The sequence below is a fragment of the Planococcus citri genome, chromosome 1 (assembly GCF_950023065.1).
Source record: "Planococcus citri chromosome 1, ihPlaCitr1.1, whole genome shotgun sequence".
NCBI classification, from domain to species: domain Eukaryota; kingdom Metazoa; phylum Arthropoda; class Insecta; order Hemiptera; family Pseudococcidae; genus Planococcus; species Planococcus citri.
The window spans coordinates 9099065-9119258 of NC_088677.1; the positions used below are offsets into that span (position 1 = coordinate 9099065).

The 20194-nt window shown below is 36.4% G+C and overlaps 1 protein-coding gene across 10 annotated transcripts in view; it reads left to right on the forward strand.

Annotated features, from left to right (window-relative positions):
* The window catches only part of LOC135846728 (lysine-specific demethylase 3B-like), a 327018-nt gene that overhangs the window by 261645 nt on the left and 45179 nt on the right, over positions 1-20194 (forward strand). Inside the window, exon 1 of one of the 10 annotated variants that reach the window (XM_065366053.1) lies at positions 18680-19916. The exons of the other annotated variants lie outside the window; for them this stretch is intronic. Within the exon in view, the coding sequence (XP_065222125.1) occupies positions 19819-19916 (98 nt within the window). The 5' untranslated portion in view covers positions 18680-19818. Of the gene's footprint in view, positions 1-18679; positions 19917-20194 lie in introns of those variants that run through there. 10 annotated transcript variants of the gene reach the window in all.

The window sequence follows — 20194 nt, forward strand, 5'->3', positions numbered from 1 at the left end:
GGGGATAGGAGGAGTAAATCTGTCCAAAAAAACTGCTGAAAAGAAATTGAAAAAGGTGTTGATAGAGGAGTTCTATACCTATTTTGGGAGAAACTTCTAAGAATTCCTGAATGTTGAAAACGCCTTTTTGAGGGGGGGGGGGGGGGTGAATGAAAGGGGCGGTAAATCGGTCAAAAATTCGCTGAAGAAATTTTGAAAAGGTCTAAAATTTGTCACGATTTTCAAAAACATCATCAAAATTATAATTATAAAAATTCAATTCAAATAATCGAGAAAGTGGAAAAAATTGCTTAAAAATAGTTGATCATTATTTTGGAATTTTGAAAACTTTTTCAGAACTACTCAAAGTTGTTAGATTCTTATTTAAAATCGTTGATGCCTCAATTTATAAAATTCAAATTGAAAAAACCAAGTTACAATTTTTTTTTTTAATTTTTTGATCGTTTTTAGTGTAAAATTTGGTCATATTTATCATTTTTTTGTTTTTTCATTCATTTTATATGATTTAAGCAATGGTTATTTTTTGATGTTTTAGCTGTTTTTTTTTTTTTTTTTTGGTTTTTTACCTCTTTGATTTTTTTTTTTTGTAAAATGGTTCATTTTTTTACAGAATCAAACAATCAATTTTTTAGCGTTTCATTTCAGCACAGACTATCCCTACAAATAGATGAAAGATCCCTGTTCATACCAGACGACCCTTCCGAAATTAAAAAATTCTTAGATCTAATTAAAAAACTTGACCTTACCATTTCGATTTAAATCCCATACGACGGGTGTAATCAAAAAAATTTGTATTTTCAAGGAGATTTTGATCATAATTTTGGAATTTTGAAAACTTTTTCAGAACTACTCAAAATTGTTGGATTCTTATTTAAAATCGTTGATGCTTCAATTTATAAAATTCAAATTGAAAAAACCAAGTCCAAAAATTTTTTTTTGTTGAATTTTTTGATCGTTTTTAATATAAAAATTTGGTCATATTTATCATTTTTTTTGTTTTTTCACTCATTTTATATAATTAGAAGTTATTTTTTGATGTTTTAGCTGTTTTTTTTTTACTTTTTTTAGCTATTTGATTTTTTTTTTTGTAAAATGGTTCATTTTTTGCAGAATTAAGCAGTTAATTTTTTAGCATTTCATTTGTATTTTCAAGGAGATTTATGGCTAATTTTTTTGTAAATATTCCACGAGTAAAATTTTGAAAATTTCTTCCCATTGATCCGTAAGTTTCCTTTGGTTCGAGTTCTGTTCATTTTCAAAAGTTTCAAGTTTCCTGATGAGAAGTTGAACTTTGATCAGATTTTAACTAGGTCTAATTATATTTTCGATAGCTTCAGCTTCATTTAGCTACTTTGATAAATTTTATCGATAAATTTTGCATTGAAAGGAGGGAGAGGAGAGTAAAACAGACTCGATAAGATAACTCCCCTGGTTCGTTGGCGCTTTCTCAATATATGTACTTAATCAATGTGCTAAAACATCTGCTAATAAAGGTTGGTAAAGAAAAGATAAAAAAAAACCGACTACCGACGACGAGAAATCGAAGGTGAATGCACAACCAGCCAGCCATCTCGAGACTGGTTTTGATATTAATTTGCAGAATGTATGCCATTTATTCCGTACACATTTCAACTACCGGAAAGGTATTCGTTTTATCACGTTTCCATTATATTAGCCAATCAGGTTAGTGGCAATTAAACGCGAAATTGATGTACATACAGTACACACGAACGTACGTATTATAAACATAGGTAGTTAAAGGTATGGTATACGTCGTAAATTGTAACATTATAACAATGCTGTGTGTGTGATGTTGAAATGAAGTATATAAACGATGAATGCGAAGGACGGATGGTGATGATGGGGGCAGGGGGCAAGAGGTGCTATAATATTAATGTGCATAATACATTTATAACTGCATCGTGAATTATGAAAGCAGCATCATCATCGTCGTCATTATCCTCGTCACGATGATATATTTTTTCATGATGAACGAGTTACATATACCTACTCGGTACTCGTACGAGGAGTGGATGTGGATCTACGTAAAATCTACCTACATTGGTGTATTTTCTGGTAGTGTAGACATGGTGCATGCAAATGTTCGGGTGTGAATTAATTTTCCCACGTATAGTGAAAAGAGAAACACGTTTTGTCACATTTTTTTTAGAAGTGAAGTGCACACGTCTTCGTTCTTCCTTGTCCTACTCCTAGGTTGACTCTTCTGGAGCTGCAGGGTTTGTAGATTGAATTCATTTGAGAGCTTGGGAGCATTTTTTTAATAGGTTGTTACTCGTATGTTGTGCCAACAACGAAGATGACATTTTCGCACACACTGTAAGGTGTAATTTAATGTATATTTTTGTTCGGTTGACTTTCTTTTTATGTTTGCTTCTCATCAACAACAACGTTGTAATTTGTGGTCATTGTAACGTGTAGGTAGCTTATGTCTAGTATTTGTCATCAAAAGTAGGCCCAGCCATACACATAGGGTCACTGGTTATCGTAAATTGTTGCTGTTGACTGTTGAGACAGAGAGAAAAATATATCACGAGCAGGTGTAGTTAGGCAAAAAAATTTCGCAACGAAATGGAAATATTATTATCATCGTCGCGTCGTCATTTCCGTCTGTATTCGCTGTGTTTGCCAAAAACGATTCATTGTTGAGAAAATATGCTTACGACGAGGTACATATACAAGTTTGAATCGAATCGAGTCAATATGTAGATGTGCGGATTTGATTAGAGCGACGGAGTTATTTGGAAAAATATGCGAGCAGCTCGACTATAGTCTACTCGTCGTTGTTGTTGAATAAATTGACGATGTTGATACGTTTATAGCGTATGAGTCATCGTAATTCGTTTGTCGTCGACTCGTCGTCGAAGGCAAAGTGTGGGAATTTTTTTTTCCAACTTGCATAGCGTGCTTTCTGCTTCGCCTTGCCTATGTTATCGGTATGAATGACGGTAATTAATTATCATTTTGCAGAGTACTAGGGAGTGCAGGGACGAAGATAGAATGCGAGAGAATATTTAAACTAGTCGTAAAAATGTGGAAAGAAAGCTGGAAATGGGCTAGGGAAAGGTGTAGGGTGGGGTGGAGAAGGTGAAGGAAGATGCATGTGTGCTTGGTATGGTGATAAATGGAAGGAATGAAGGAAGGGAGGGAGGTATTAGTTCCTCAGAGTGTAGTGGAATTGGTAGAAGATAGAAGAGTTGGTCTTTAGTGAGAAATTTGCAGGAGTCGAATTAACGATTTTTTTGCATTGCTTTAATCGCTTGAAATGAGATTCTGTTCATGATTCAGTTCGAGATTTTGGATTTTTTCTCTAAAATTTATTTTCCTTGTATTTGTTGTGAAAATGACTCATGAACAAACTGATTCTAATTGAATGAATCGTTCGAGAACGTTATCTTTTATGGCTGACTTGTTCTCAAACGTTTCGATCAGGGGCATGAGGAATATCGATGAAAAAATGATCTCATCACGGACGAATCGTTCGCGAACGATTTTCATAACGAGTCATTCGTAATCCAATCAATGGGGTATGATTCGTTCGTGAACGATTAATGATGACATATGAATGAAAAATGAAACAGCTATGGCGAAAAATTCGATCATTTTTGAATGATTCATTCGCGATGGAGAGTCAATCGAGGGTAAGTCGTTTGTGAACGATTTGATTAAAATTTGAGAATGAGTCGTTCGTGAACGATTTGATTAAATCGAATCTTGATTCTTGAGGAATATTCTTAACAAAAATTATTCGTTCGAAAAAAATTGATTTTAGCTGGAAAAATTCGGTCGCGAATGATTCGTTCATTTCGGTCGTGAACGATTTAATTAAATCGAATCTTGATTCTCGAGGAATATTTTCAACTAGAATTATTCGTTCGAAAAGAATTAATTTTAGGTGGAAAAATTCGGTCGCGAATGATTCGTTCATTTCGGTCGTGAACGATTTGATTAAAATTTGAGGACGAGTCGTTCGTGAACGATTGATTAAATCGAATCTTGATTCTTGAGGAATATTCTCAACAAGAATTATTCGTTCGAAAAAAATTAATTTGAGCTGGAAAAATTCGGTCGCGAATGATTCGTTCATTTCGGTCGTGAACGATTTGATTAAAATTTGAGGACGAGTCGTTCGTGAACGATTGATTAAATCGAATCTTGATTCTTGAGGAATATTCTCAACAAGAATTATTCGTTCGAAAAAAATTAATTTGAGCTGGAAAAATTCGGTCGCGAATGATTCGTTCATTTCGGTCGTGAACGATTTGATTAAAATTTGAGGACGAGTCGTTCGTGAACGATTGATTAAATCGAATCTTGATTCTTGAGGAATATTCTCAACAAGAATTATTCGTTCGAAAAAAATTAATTTGAGCTGGAAAAATTCGGTCGCGAATGATTCGTTTATTTCGGTCGTGAACGATTTGATCAAAGAAAATCTTGATTTTCGACGAATATTCTGGGCAAAAATTATTCGTTGGCGAAGAATCATTTTAGCTGAAAAAATTCGGTCGCGAATGATTCGTTCATTTTGGTCGTGAACAATTTAATCTAATTGAATCTCGATTCATGAGGAACGATCTTATCCAAAACTCGGTATTTGCAAATGATTACATTTCAGCTGAGAGTGATAGGTCGCGAACGATTCGATCGTACAGTGAATCTTTGTTGAACGATTCTATCAAAAACCATTGGTTCGATAATGATTCATTTCAGCTTCGAGAAGTCGGTCGCGAACGATTGATTGAATTCAAGTAAATGACTGATCGAGGATCAGATGTCTGAAGATGATCAATTTTTGTTTTAGGAAGTCGGTCACGAACGATTTGATCACTTCGTTCGCGAACGATTCGATAATAGTGGATCTTAGTGAACGATATCGTCAAACCCCAGTGGTTTGTAAGAAATTTCAGAGTAGTAGGTCGCGAACGATTTGATCATTTTGGTCTTGGAGTGAACGATTCCATAAGATCGAATCTTGAGTAATGATGAGCCATTTTGATCACAAATTCAGTTGTTTAGAAATATATAATTGGTCATTTTAGTGATTAAGAAATCGTTCGCGAACGATTAAAAAGTCGTTCGCGAATGATTTGCTTTGATTCTTGATGAACAATCTGATAAAAAACAGTTGTTCAAGAATGATTCATTTCAGCATTCGAGAAGTCGTTCGCGAACGATTTGATCATTTCGGTCGTGAACGATTCAATCAGATCGAATCCTGATTCTTGGTAAACAATCTGATCAAAAACCAACTGTTCAGAATGAAACATTTATCTCAGCATTTGAGAAGTCGTTCGCGAACGATTTGATCATTTCGATCGTGAACGATTTAATCAAATCGAATCTTGATTCTTGGTAAACATTCTGATCAAAACAATTGTTTAATATAAAAAATTGATCTCAGAATTTGAGAGGTCGTTCGCGAACGATTTGATCATTTGAATCGTGAATGACTCAGTCAGATCGAATCTTGGTGCTTGCTAAATATTCTGATCAAAAACTAGTTGTTCAAAAAGAAAATTGATTCTATCATTTGAGAAGTCGTTCGCGAACGATTCGATCATTTCGATCGTGAACGATTCAATCAGATCGAATCTTGATTCTTGGTAAACAATCTTTAAAAAAAAACAATTTTCGAAAAGAAATTGATCTCAGTATTCGAGAAGTCGTTCGCGAACGATTTGATCACTTGGGTCATGAACGATTCGTTTTGATGAAATCTTGATGAACGATTTAATGAAACATGAATAGTTTACGACGAATTTCATTCAATCTGAGAGGAGTGAATCGCGAACGATTCAACTGCTTCGTTCGTGAACGATTTGATCAAAGTGAATCCCAGTGAAAGATGTCACAAAAAACGAGCAGTTTTTTATTGGTTACATTTCATTTGAAAAATTTCGGTTGCAAACGATTGGACCAACTTCCCTAATCTTTTGAGTCGTTTACAAGGTTAAAATCAATGAAGTGAACCGTTCGAGAACGATTTAATCGCATTCAATTGAAGATTCCCGATCGAGCAGATAATATGTGGGAAAGCGATTGATGAATGTGGAGCTTTAAAAATGAGTGAGATTTTTTTAATGGCTGAAATGACTCCCTCTAAAGCACCTTCTCATAAATCAGGAACAAAAACAGCCTCCAACTACACGATGTAATTTTTAAAATTTGAATATCTCCCCCTTCCTCGTATTAATCAAATCCCTCGAGTGAGATAATATACTGACTTTGCTGTATCGATTTTCAGTAGGCATCGTTGAATCGATCTTCCAACATTGTGAGAAGGGTCAAAGGTTGTAATCGTACTTCTACTAGTATCAGGTATACTAATACCAGCTTTTATTAATACCTGCGACAGATCCCATGTTAAATCTACCCGCCCTTCTGTCACCGACGCACCTGTTTTTTCGTCCTTTCGAGAATCGCTCGTTTATCTTTTCCAATTGTAATATCTCGATATACGAACGATAACCTTGGCGTTTTCTGGATCTTGTGTTGTTTTTTCTTATGCACTAGTGGTCGATGCTTAGTCTGTATAGGTTTTCAAAGGCCTGTTCGGTAAATTTTTCCCCCATTTTTAAACCCTCTTTCGTCTTGTTTATCACATCTTCCGGTCGTCTTTTCCCCTCAGTTTCGTTTTGTGGCCTGTCTCACGGAGTCGGCCAATCCTACATGTATAAGAAATGTTTAAACGGATAGTTTCAGGTAAATGTGAGGTTGCTATACGAGAGTATTACTATAAGGAGTCGATACTCCTCGATACATAGCAAACCACAGTGAGTGGTCCGCAGATGGGTATGGGAGAGAATATCGGCGTCTTTTTAAGTTGAACGATGTGGAGATGTCGGACCCTGTATGTAGCAGTTTAGGTAGATTAGGTTCTTAGGTATTTTGGCCCAGACTTCCTGTAATATATTGATGATTATGATGAAAATGTCCTTTACAAAATAATCTCTCTATAATATTTGAAACATCATATTTGGGTAGGTTCAAAGATAAGTATGGGGTCTGGAAGATTTCAATTTCGAAGAAGAAATGATGGAAAGTGAAAGAGGTGGTAAAGAATTCGAAGCTTTTGGTTATTTTGAGATGAGAAGTGAAGAGTACGATATAGATTTTAAATCCCAAGCCAAGTAAGTATAGAAACAATAAAAAATAATCTCTGCGATTTTGAGAAAATCAATCCCCTCTTCCCCTTTTTCAATTTCGTCTGCAGAAAATCTGCAAATCCTGAACAGTCAGAATGCTCAATTAGCTGCCATTGTTGTTTCTGCTTCCGATTGCAAATGATACATAATAATTAGATAACATTTATTATACTGTACGTATTAATCGTCGACGACGACGGTTAAATTATTCGCCGAGTAAGAAGAGGGTCAAACGTTATGAATTTTAATTTCCATTTAACAACGCTTGGCTGTGGCTGGCGCTGCTGCGAGTTGTTAATGTTCTTGCTTGCTGCTCGCTGCATCTGTGAGAGAAAGAGTGAGATGAGGTGCGGCGTATCTTTCTGTGATTAAGATGATGAATCACGCTGGCGCATAAACATATTATATATATACAGCTACTTTAGGAAAAAACCGTTAAATAACATTGGCAATAAAACAAATTATTCGGCAGAGTTTGCCAACCAAAGCGTGGAACCCTTCCTTCGTGTTACGCTATCGAGTGCCAAGGTGGCTTATTCAGATGTTTTAGAAGGAAAATTGCGTTGCCTCGATACCATAGAGTGATCAATTTGGTAGTTCGAATTTCGATTGTCAAATTGGGAGTATTAAAACCCAAGAAACCAAAATTTTAGGTTCTTTTAGTTCACTTTTGGAATTTTGGCAAATTTTTAAAAATTTTAAAAAAATTGCCAAAACTCTTGCAGGGGCAACATTTGAAGGTTTACTGAAAGGTGTGAATTTTTTGGGCAGAGTGTACCCATGTGAATAATTCCTTCAATTCAACTCCTACACATCAACAACTACTGATATTTGGGCTATTCTGGAGCCTCCAGCGAGGTTTTAAATCACTCTGGAGGAGTGAAAAATCAACTCCAACTCCTATAACTCTACTCGAATGGTTTCATCTTGTCTAAAATTAATACTTCAAATTTGGATTTCACCATTTTGAGCCATTTTGGAGCCTCCAGTGTGATTTTTGATTTCTCCAGAATTTTTCGATCCTTCTAGAAGGCGTGGAAATCAATCTAGGTAGCTAAATATCGAGTTGTGATTTATTCTCGACATGTGTAACAAGTTTATCCCTATCTGGGGACAATCTGGAGCCTCCAGCGTGATTTTTAATTTCTCCAGAATATTTGAATTTTTCCAGAATGCATGGAAATCAATTTTAGTGTCTGAAAATGAAGTTGTGGCTTATTTTTTCGACTGGTTTAGCTATTTTGTTTACATTTGGGGCAATTCTGGAGTCTCCAGCATGATTTTAGATTTTTCCAGTGTTTTCAAATTTCTCCAGAAGATGTAGAAATTAATTGTGAGTGGCAAAAAACCGAGTTGCGGCTTAACCTTGATCTGTTTAATGAGTCTATTTACATTTGGGATTATTCTGGAGCCTCCAGTACGATTTTTAATTTCTCCAGAATTTTTAAATTTCTCCAGAATGTGTGGAAATCACTTTTAGTGGCTGAAATTTAGAGTTATGGCTTATTCTCTTCATCTGTTGAACGAGTTTACTTTTATTTGGGGTCGTTCTGGAGTCTCCAGTACGACTTTCGATTTCTCCAGGATTTTTGTATTTCTCCAGAAGGCGTGTAAGTTTACTTGGATGGCTGTAAATAGAGTTGTGGCTTGTTCTCTTCATCTGTTGAGCGAGTTTGACTATATTTGGGGTCATTCTGGAGTCTCCAGCACGTCTTTCGATTTCTCCAGTATCTTTCTATTTCTCCAGAAGGTGTGAAAATTCACTTGGGTGGCTGTAAATAGAGTTGTGGCTTATTCTTGACCTTTTTAAACAAGTTTGAGTACATTTAAAACGATTCTGGAGTCTCCAGCGTGATGATAGGTTTTTCCAGAGTTTTCGAATTTCTCCAAAAGAAGTAGAAATGGATTTTTTGCAACGAAAAACCGAGTTGTGGTCTGATCTTGACCGGTTTGATGAGTCTGTTTACTTTTGGAATTATTCTGGAGCCTCCAGTACGATTTTCAATTTTTCCAGAATCTTCAAATTTCTCCAAAATGCTGGAAAATTATTTTGAGTGGCTGATAATATAGTTGTGGCTTATTCTCTTCGCCTGAGTAGCGAGTTTGTTTGCATTTAGGGTTACTCTGGAGTCTCCAGCACGACTTTCGATTTCTCCAGAATTTTTAAATTTCTCCAGAAAGTGTGGAAATTTATTAAGTTGGATGAAAATCTAGTTGTGGCTCATTTTTGACTTGTTTAATATGAGTCTGTTTACATTCGAGGTCATTCTGGAACCTCCAGTACGATTTTCAATTTTTCCAGAATTTTCTAATTTCTCCAGATTGCGTTCAAATCACTTTGGGTGGCTGAAAATAAAGTTGCGGCTTATTTTCTTCGTCTTGTTTAGCGATTTTGTTCACATTAGGGGTCATTCTGGAGTCTCCAGCACGACTTTCGATTTCTCCAGTATTTTAAAATTTCTCCAGAAAGCTTGAAAATTAATTTGGGTAGCTGAAAATCGAGTTGTGGCTCATTCGCGATCTGTGTCTTGACTTCGCTTTTGTTTCGAACACTTCTGAATGCTCAAATGATTTCAAATCTGACCTTGGTTTGCTTTTGTTCGATACTCCTTTGATTTGCCTACGTTTATTGAAGACTTCTCCCTTCGTATGGTTTAAAATCACTATCGAATGATTCAGCTTGTACGTCGATTGTGTACTATTCCTGCTCAGGTCGTAAGAATCAAACGCCGAAGAGAAGAGCTGGAGAAATAAAAAAAACCAGCAGCACCTGGAGCTATAAAATAATACACGAGTACGGAGTATACCGGTCTTTGTATTATTATGGAATTTATGTACTGTAATGTATAGACTGTAGAGTGAGAGAGAGAGATAGAGTGAGATGGACGCACGTACGAGGTATGTGGTATTCTGTATGTTCTCCTTCCTTTTACGTGTAGCTCTGTTTATCGATATCGTTCAAGGTATATGCGCACAACCGCACCAAGACCAACCCAACAACAGCTGATCGTCAGCCAACTGCTGGAATTATGCGGCACAACGAACCAATTACTCTCTCCGGTTATTTAGCCGGTACACTGGGTACTCCCTGTTTAACTCGTTGTTATTCCAGGTTTGTTGTAATCGTATCGTCGTCGTCGTCGTAGTCTTTTACATTATGCATGGCTAGATAGAGACAGAGACAGAGACAGTGAGAGGGTTAGAGGTAGATACTTTTAGGTACGTGTGTACTATGGAATAGTGAAGGAGATACGATGCTATTATTATTTTCGCCCGTTGGTCCCTTTTCTCTCTTTGCATAGTTTTATAAGCAGCCGCACGCACACCACTTTCGATAAATTTCCTTTTCCTCGTCGTCGTCATAGGTCGTTACTCATTCGTACGACCGCATTCCCTTTATAATTTTGCTATACAGCCGCCCTGGCCCTGTACTCTACCTTTGTACTTTTAAATGAATAAAAAGGGGGTTTGTTGACGCCACCGTCGCTCGCCGACAACTATTATAATTATTTCTTTCTACGACGACCTGAGAAAGGATAACGCTGCCTTTCTTTCTTTCTCTTTTTTTTTCGCGTGTGTGTGTATGTGTGTGTGTGTGTGTGTGTGTGTCTGTGTCGTTTTTCTAAAACACTGAACTGAAGGGTTGATCGCAGCTTATGCATATTTGAAGGGTGCTAAGTCAGTATGGTGTACTTCATTAGGTCGATGTTTTGCCAAAATAATGGGGCGAGGGTGACGTCTCGGCGAGGGGGTGTGGAATGAAGCAGCCAAAAAATACCAGACTGTCTGGATTCTTTACGGTTTGGTGTCGTTGACCACTCTGGTTGACCTGTAGATGTACTCGACGAGTTGATTGTTTCAATGCAACTTTTGGGGCATTTAAAATGAATTTTACAATTATTTTATCTTATTAGGAACCCATGAGTTACAGATTAATACATCGATTTTCACCTTTGAGTTGCTCATTCTGAACAAATCTGCTTGAATTCTTATGAATGAACTTGAAAAAATTATTTAAATGTGAGAAAATCGTTCGCGAACGAATGAATCACCAGTAAAATGAGATCATAAAAATGACTACACTTTGAAACGTGGCATTACAAATCAATCGACAACAATTGGAGTTGATTCGTTCGCGAACGATTCGCTCAAAAATGATGAATCATTCGAGAACGACAGGTTACTTTGAAGTGGATTTGATTTTGCAGTGATTCAGTCATTCTCGACTGATTTATCAATTTTGAGCAAATCGTTCGCGAACGAATTGAGTCCGGTTTTTTGTGTTCACAGAATAAAAACTGTCATGATACTCATGATTTTCAAATGATTCAGTATTTTTTGAGTGATTCATCATTTCTGAACGAATCGTTCGCGAACGAATCAATTCTTCATTTTTATCGATTCATTTGTCATTTTAAATTTCAAGGAGTTACCTTTTATCTGGTCTCATTTTTTGGTGATTCATTCGTTCGTGAACGGTTTTCTATTTCTGAGTGAATCATTCACGAACGAATCATCTTCAACTCTTAATTAACGGATTTGTAAGTAATAGTCAAATTTTGGATCTTATTTTCATATTCTCTTTCACTAGATTCGATTGAAAGATTCAGTCGTTCTCGATTGATCTATCAATTCCGAGCAAATCGTGCTCGAACGAATCGAGACCAATTGTCTGCTGATGAGATGGACATCTAATTGTTTTCAACGAATTTGATTTTTCAGTGATTCATTTGTTCGCGAACGATTTCCCTCCTTTATGAACAAGTCGTTCGCGAACGAATCACTCAGAATTCCTGCTGACAGATTGAATGATGTTTCGTTTCATCTTGTCGTGTATTTTCCGAGTTTATTCCCAAGTGATTCAGTCGTTCTCGAATGATTCATTGTTTCTGAGCGAATCGTTCGCGAACGAATCAACGCAATTTTCTACCATTGGTGTATTCAACTATATTTATAGCCACATTTTGCCACGTCCTCTCACCCTGGAATTTGATGTAGGGGAGATTCGGTCGTTCTCGAGTGATTTGTTAATTATGAGCAAATCGTTCGCGAACGAATCGAGCCCATTTTCCAATGATGGAATTAAAACTGTCAAGTTTAGTCGTGTTGTGTTCGCCGAATTCAATTTTTCGGCGATTCATTCGTTCGCGAACAATTTTCTCCCTTTGTGAATAAGTCGTTCGCGAACGAATCGTTCACAATTTCTATTGACAGATTTGGTAATGTTTTGCGTTGTCTTGTGACTGCGAGTTGTGTATTATACGATTTGATTTCCAAGTGATTCAGTCGTTCTCGAATGATTCATTGTTTCTGAGTGAATCATTCGCGAACGAATCAACTTTATTTTTGTTGACAGATTTTCAATATCAATTTTTATAGAATCAATATTTTAGCTGGTGTGATTTAGTAGTATTTTATTCATTCGTGAACGAATTTTTTTCGTTTCTGATCGAATCGTTCGCGAACGAATCATCATCAATTTTTGACCATTTTCAACTCTAATTGGTCGAATTAACCCAACTTGAAGTTTTTAGATCATAATTTATTAATTATTATAAGTACACATGCTCGCTTAGATTGAATATAATTTACTAATCAACGTTGTATTTTTTTTTTTTTTGTTACAGGTGAGTTGAAATTTTCGGTGTAAACTACCATAAAATGTGCCTTTTCGTAGAAGAATGAGTAAGTTATTTTATTATTCATGAAAGAACATTCCTGGAATATTGTTTTCCACAAATTGCGATTTGTTTTAAGCAAAGAGATCATTTTGTTTCCAATTCCGATCTTGACAGCAGCTTAAGAAATGGGACTAGATAAAAAGTGATAAGGAGAAGCCCAAAAAAAGAGATTTTTCTGCGGAGTTCGTAGTTCTCGTATCAAGTCTGTATAGGAGGAGTGCAAAAGTGATAAATTAGAATACGATAATCTTTAGTCGAATATTCCATCAATAGCCCCCTAAACACGTATAGATACGTAGAAAGAAAAAGGGAGTTGAAAATGGGAACGTTTTCGAACGGGACGTGTCAACAATAGTCGACTCTTTTTCCCTCTTCGCTGGCAGTGCCACCCCCCCCCCTGCCCTTTGGATTGATGATGACGACGATGCTGATGACGATGACGACGACGTCGTCGTTTCTTTGTATACTATTAAATTTTCAATGCTGACGAGAATACAATGAATGAGGAGGATTGAGGATATACTATCTTATATACCTATATTGTAGAGACGGAGAACTAATGTGGGTTTTTTCTTTGTGCGCCTTGACGTGGTTTGCAGAGAGAGGGAGAGCGAAGAGCACAGCTCACAAAACGAGCGTAATTTTTTCATTCGTGTATTATTTGGCCTGTCGACTCTGTCGTGTAAAATAAATTATGCATTGTTGTTAGTTACGCGGAGACAGACGATGTAGGGATGGGGTTTCTGAGTATTTTGGTATATAGTGGTCGAATTCCAAGGTCGTTGCTCGCGTAGATTTGGCCACAGGTATGGGTTTATTGGATAAATACCCCAGCAAGGAGTTAGTTACCTGGTTTACCTTTTTTTCTTCTTTTTTTTTACCGTTGTTATTATTGGTAAGCTTACTGCTGTAGACGATCGCTTTTGTTTTGTTTTTTTTTCTTCTCTATTTTGAATGGAGATGGAGAAATTACCGAGTTCTTGGAATACCTGCAGTAAGCAGGTTCATGTAGCGTGTCAACCGAGTGTCTGGGGTTTATTAATGGATTTATAATGGATGTATTTTTGTCACATAATAGAGAGGTACGAATTATTGGTTTTAAAGAGTCGAATAACTTTTGAACTCGATGAATTATAAGGACGAGGTAGTTGTACGTATTTTTGGAATTTGGATTAGAAAATATTTTATTCGGAATCGATTTCAATTATTGCAGAAGAATGAAGATAACTGGTCGTTGTGATAAGGATAATGAAAAACCAGCCTTTTTGATAATGCATAATCTTTTTTTCTGGTCTATTTAGGTATTTGGATCTTATCATGTTTCAAAATCAATCAATGGATAAGGGTAGATGAAACGAGTGTGTTGCTAAGTTCGTATTTTCTGTCCTTCTAGGTTTTCAGTTTCATCGACTCGATGCTAAAAAAAATGAATAATGAAAACAAATATGGGTTCCGAAATATCTGAAGGGTGGGTATATTGGTCGATTTGCTACCACTAAGGGGGGGCTGATTCTCGGTTGGTGGTATTTAAAGTCATCTGATACATATTTTTATCGAGTTATGTGCTGTGTACTTAGTGTTGATTGTTCATCGAGTAGGTATTTATAATAGCACAGCGCAGTATTACAAATAAAATATGCTCAGAGACTTGGACTTACCTTCATTAGTTGGATTGTTTGATCGTTTGTACCTTGTAAATTGGTGGAATGATGGCGGAGAGTTGAGGGGTAGTTTGGGCGTTATGTAAATTTTTTTTGTAGGGGTTGACGGAACATATTTTTCTTTTTTTATGTATTCCTAAGTCAAATGGGAGAGCTGAGTGAGTAAATAGGATAATATTAAATGAAATTAAATGCACGATCATCGATGGGAAAGTCGATACAATGTATTTGAATTTTTTTAAAATGTAGGTACCCAGTTCTTATAACGTAAGGCATCATTTGAAATAAGTTATTAGGAGTTCATTCAAGCCTTCTATTGCCATCGATGTCAACTTTGAGGTGATCTCAGCCCTAGCATTTCAACTAAATTGACTCAAATTTTGTATTCGGTCTTGGTTTGGAGCTGGATTGACGAGGTTTGAGACGTTGAATGAATTCATGATCTTGACTCAGAATTCATCGGTGTCCAGAATTTTAGCTTTGGGGGGGGGGGGGGTCAAAAAAGTCTAAATATAAATTAATCGACTGAGCAATTTAGTAAAATTAAACTTATTTTATTCGGTATTTTTTTGACCTTGAAAGAACTCCAAATAGGCTTAGGATGCTGAAATTTGAAATGTAGATGCTGAGAACGCTGTGAAAAAGTACAAATATTTTCAATCACATGAATTATTTCTTCAAGAATCTCTTTCATCACTTTTGAGACCTCTTCTTTTGTTGCCATGATCAGGGTTTTTAGCCAAACTTTGGCAGTAAACACACATTTGACCACCAACATGTATTTGGGGTCATATTGGACTTGTTCGCAATTTGGCCGATTAAATCAGCTGATAATACATCTGCTATTCCATCAGCTTCAATTTGAGCATATTCTAACTTCTATTTCTGCCCAAAGTTCTTATTATGGCGACAATCGAGGCATTCACTTGTAGCCAATTTGGCTGATTTTGGCACATTGGGCGAATAATACATGTGTGAAAATATCGAGTTGATTTTGGCAGCTCCTACATGTCCGTATTCCTCATGTATGTAGGTACATTATGGTATCCTTTTACAGTTCATCTGGCATACATGGCACTACTGAGCCATCATCAGTCTCTAATTCGATGAAGTACTTACTTGGACACCTTCTTCTTCTTCTTCCAAAACGACATTCAAAAGTGCTTTAAAAAGTTTTGATAAATTTTCCAAAAAAAAAGAAGTTAAAATGAGTTCTGATTTTTTTTCAAAATAGTCTTAAAGTTTTGCACTTGGTCAAAGAAGCATAAAAGTTCAGATTTTTTAAGATTTCCAAAAATCTTCATTTTTTTGATAGCATAAATTTTTTTATCATGTCCGAAATTGTTGTGAAGTCTCTTACTTAGTCAAAAAAGCAAAAAAATAAAAAAGTTCTAATTTTTGTCAACAAATATTGTTTTTTGATAAATTGAAAAAGTGTAAAAATAATGCGCTCTTGAGACATGTGAAATAAGCAGAGGGGGGAGGGGGGGAGGGTCAACTTTGAAGAATACAAGAATTGAGACGTTTTGAGTAAATTATTAGAATTTTTAATTTTTTTAAAATTTGAGATTTTTCGGCTTGTAAAAAAATGCCTGCAATTTTCAACTTCTGGGTACTGGGCTTCTTAGAATTTTGAGAAAAAAATCAACGAAGTTGCTAAAATTATGTCATAAACTTTCAAAAATTTCTTTTTTTTTTGAAAACTTGATAAGGAAAATCCTACGTTGCGATGGAGCTTGACTGAGGTCAAGGACAAATATATGTGTCATTCCGTAGGTAATGGGCCCTTTTGTTCTATTTTATCGAGATAATCATGTTTTTAGTGAAAAATTCAAGAGAATCGATAATCAAGGTTCTGATGGATTTCTATGTAGAACATATCCGACTATCTCGTGTTGAAGTATCAAGGCCGCAGGTGCGCCCCAAGTGGAGAAAAACGGAACTAATGTTTTTCTAAGAAGGGTCCATTTGGTCAATTTTGTTTTTTCGCGGTAAATCCGCATCCAAAAAAATACCTTCCAAATTATACTGCACCTAGTTGCCAGTGGCAACTGGCAACATGTATACCACTCAAAAACACAATGGTGGCCATGTGGCATTAGTAATGGTTTACTGAACGGGAGGTATGGGTTCAAATCGCGCCTCTGGAAGAAATTTTTGAAAAAATTTTCTTCACGATTTTTATTTTTACAAGTTAAATTTTGACAGAAAATGTAATTTAATCATTTTTTTCTGCTTTTGAACAGAGTAATGAATTTTTATGCAAAATTTTAATTCATTAAATCATTGTTTTTCAGACTTAAACTTACAATGTTCATAAACATGAAAAGATTGAGTAAAATAAAATCACTATTGCAGGTGGGTAATAATATTTGACATCAGAAACAATAATCTTCAATTTTAGGTATAAAGGTTTTGGGATTACACAAAATTTCAGCTTTTTTCAGAAAAAAAAACTTTGAAGTCGATTTTCTCAAAAGTCGAGCTTTTCAAATTTTTAATTATGGATTTTTTGGAGTTTTTTTTTTGCACTTTTTGGGCTTCTATCCAGTTCATATGATTTCTCTGGAGGTCTACTTCAACCCCCCCCCCCACCCACCCACGCGTAACTCAATATCGACTAAATGGGCCCATTACCTGCGGAATGACACATTTAGGGTGATTTTCCCTATATGCTTAAATTAGCCGGATGGATTCTAAATGCGGCAACGTTGCTTTCATCTTCCCTCCCCCCCTCGTCAACAGTCAACACTGTATCAAACGTCCTTCCCCTTCCTGGTAAGCTTTTGTTCTGTGGGAAAGTGAATAAATGATTTGATGAAATTCAACTCGATTGATGAAAAAAAAACCATGACCAAAAGCACTTGTCAACTTTTATCCATCAATTTTAGAATTTGGCAAAGATCAAATGAACAGAACGATGAGTAATACAGACAACAGAATAGAAGAATAATGATATTTCTAATTTTAAAATATAGTTTACAAGTCATATTTTGTTGTGCTGACAGCCTGACATCAGACACTTGCACCCATGTGTAATATTGTACTTGTGATAAAGCAGAAGTAATACAATTCTCTCACACACACACACACACACACACACACACACACATGTACAATCAATTGTACCTATCGTGAAGACGAACGCATTTTTGTGTTTTAGTATTGGTAATTGTTGTATTGTTTACTCTGAAAATTTTTTATAACATTAAACAAACGTCGACCTGATAATTACACATTACACAAATAGTGCGCTATACACATAATTACTCATGATAGGTAGTACATACTTGAATAGGCTAACATATACATACATAGAATGTGAACTTGATTAGGTTAGGCAATGGCGATGGCAAAACATATGTACTAGGCCTATTAATAAACCAACACCCAGCCCAACTCATGTGTCATCGATCTTCGAATGGCAATGGCAATGGCTAATGGCATCACTATTCAACAACAATGTCCCTACCTGTACAGTGTACAGGCATTTTTAAGTGTATTTTTACTAACGACCATGACAATTTTATTGTGACAATCTTACTAATCGATTCACGTACTAAATGATTTCATTTCGTAATCCTGATAATCATCCTATAATTATACTTGGGTTATTAACGCCGTAAAATAAATCGGTGTAATAAAAATTGATCGAGTCGAGCCTCGAGCTAAAGCCGGAAAATGGGCGCATTATTACTTACGTATTCGCGAAAAAAAAATATAATTGCAACGATGCGGCGCGGCGGCGATAAGTGTAGGAATATATAGGAAACGACAAACGAACGAAATTATGCCGGCGAGCGCCGAGCGGTCAAAGAGAGGCGAGAGGAGCGGCGCGGCAACGGCTACAACATTATCATGTTCCGCGGGCCGGAAGGGAAAAGGAAGGAATAATACCGTCCGCGCTAGCTGCTAGCTAGCGTCCGTACGCTGCAACGTCGCGAATGCAGCCGTCGTTGTAGCAGCGGCGACAGCGACAGCGACGACCGACGAGTACGACGGTTACGACGAGCCGAGCCAAGCCGAGCCGAGCATGTGGTATGAGACGAGCCGTGAGGGGGGGAAGATGGAAATGTGTAACATTATGCGTGTGCGCGTCGATGCGTGTGTCGTTTACGTTTGTAGTGGTGCCTTTCGGTGTACCGTACGTACGTGAGTCGTCGTTCTTCAGTAATCAGTATGTTAGTGTTGAGACGGTCGTTTGCACGGTGTATCGTTTATATCCGCCGTTCGTTGTACGGTATTATTATTGGTTAAGAGTTACGTTGTTGTTGTTGTTGTTTTTTTTACTTCAAATATGATGTTGTTGTTATTAAAGAGAATATCTTTGTTGTGTTGTGTGTGAAAAACTATGATGATGTGTGATGAGAAGAAAATGGCTGGGTTCAAGCGCAACGTGCTCGTAATCTCGTTGTAATTAGTATCACCTTTATTTGTCCGTATATTCATTTATTTAAAACGATCGTGATTAATTCGGTCTCGGATTAGTGTGTTATCGAGTAACGAGATTCGAGGAAAGAGTTTCGTTCGGTTCGGTTCGTTTTGTGTACCTCGTGTTTGATGTGAATGTGTGTGTGTGTGAAATTCTTCTACGTACATACTTGGTATATTTTAGTACACAATCTACATATTTCATACGTCTACGTTCGTGATACATGTTTTTAAGACGAAGAAGAAGAAGAAAAAAGAAGTACACAACTGCTCTATAGTTCTGCTGTCGAAAACAAAACCGAAAACGAACGATTCGTAGTACGGTTCGTAATACACATTTCAGTTCAGTTCAAGCAGTCACAATTCACAAAGCATAATGGTTGCTGTGTTCGTGTGTATTAGTGGTTGTTTTTAGTGTGTGGTGTTCGGTTCTGTTCTGTCGAGTAGAAGAATTCGAAGGTCAGTACGTCTTCGTAGTAGTTGCTTGATCGGATCACGACGAAGACGACGAAGTTGACATTAGTTTTTTTGGAGTTTTAATTCGGTTCAGTTCGCGAATCAAATTATTGTACTTCGTACAGAGTGTTTTATTACTCGTTAAACGTCGTGTATTTACCTTAAATATTACTTGGTGTATTCGTGAAAAATGACAGATTTCTTCGATCGAGTATTGTTCGGTTTCAAGTTCGATTCGTCGACGACGATGGTATGGTTTTGCAACTGCAACAATGTGTTCGAGAAATGTGACTATCAACGATGACGATGTGCGTTTCTTCGTCGAATCGTATTATTATTATTGTTAATACAACTCTACAACAAACTGGTGAAGTGTAATAGTGAGTTGTTCTTCGATCGATACACCTTGTACGTTGAGAAAAAATGAGCGTGCCTATATATGATTTTTCACCATTTCCTTTGTTTCGTCCGGCGTCCGAATTGAGTTCTTTCGTTAACGTTAGGTTCGATCATCATGCTAGGTAAGATTTGGATATTTCATCAGTAATAATTTTAATGGAGGGTTTATAGATTAGATTAGCCTATATGTATTTATTACTAGTCGTATATTCGATTTCGAATTGTTTTTTATCATCATCATTCGTTGTACGCGTGAATAAGCCTAAATAATTAGGATTGATTACGCGATTTGCCCGTTGGACGGTTTCTAATTAATTGTATGTGGGTAATTGACGCGGCTCATTTTGAGTTCGAGTACGAGAGTCGAGAGTATCGATTATCGATTTATGACGTTTTTCCT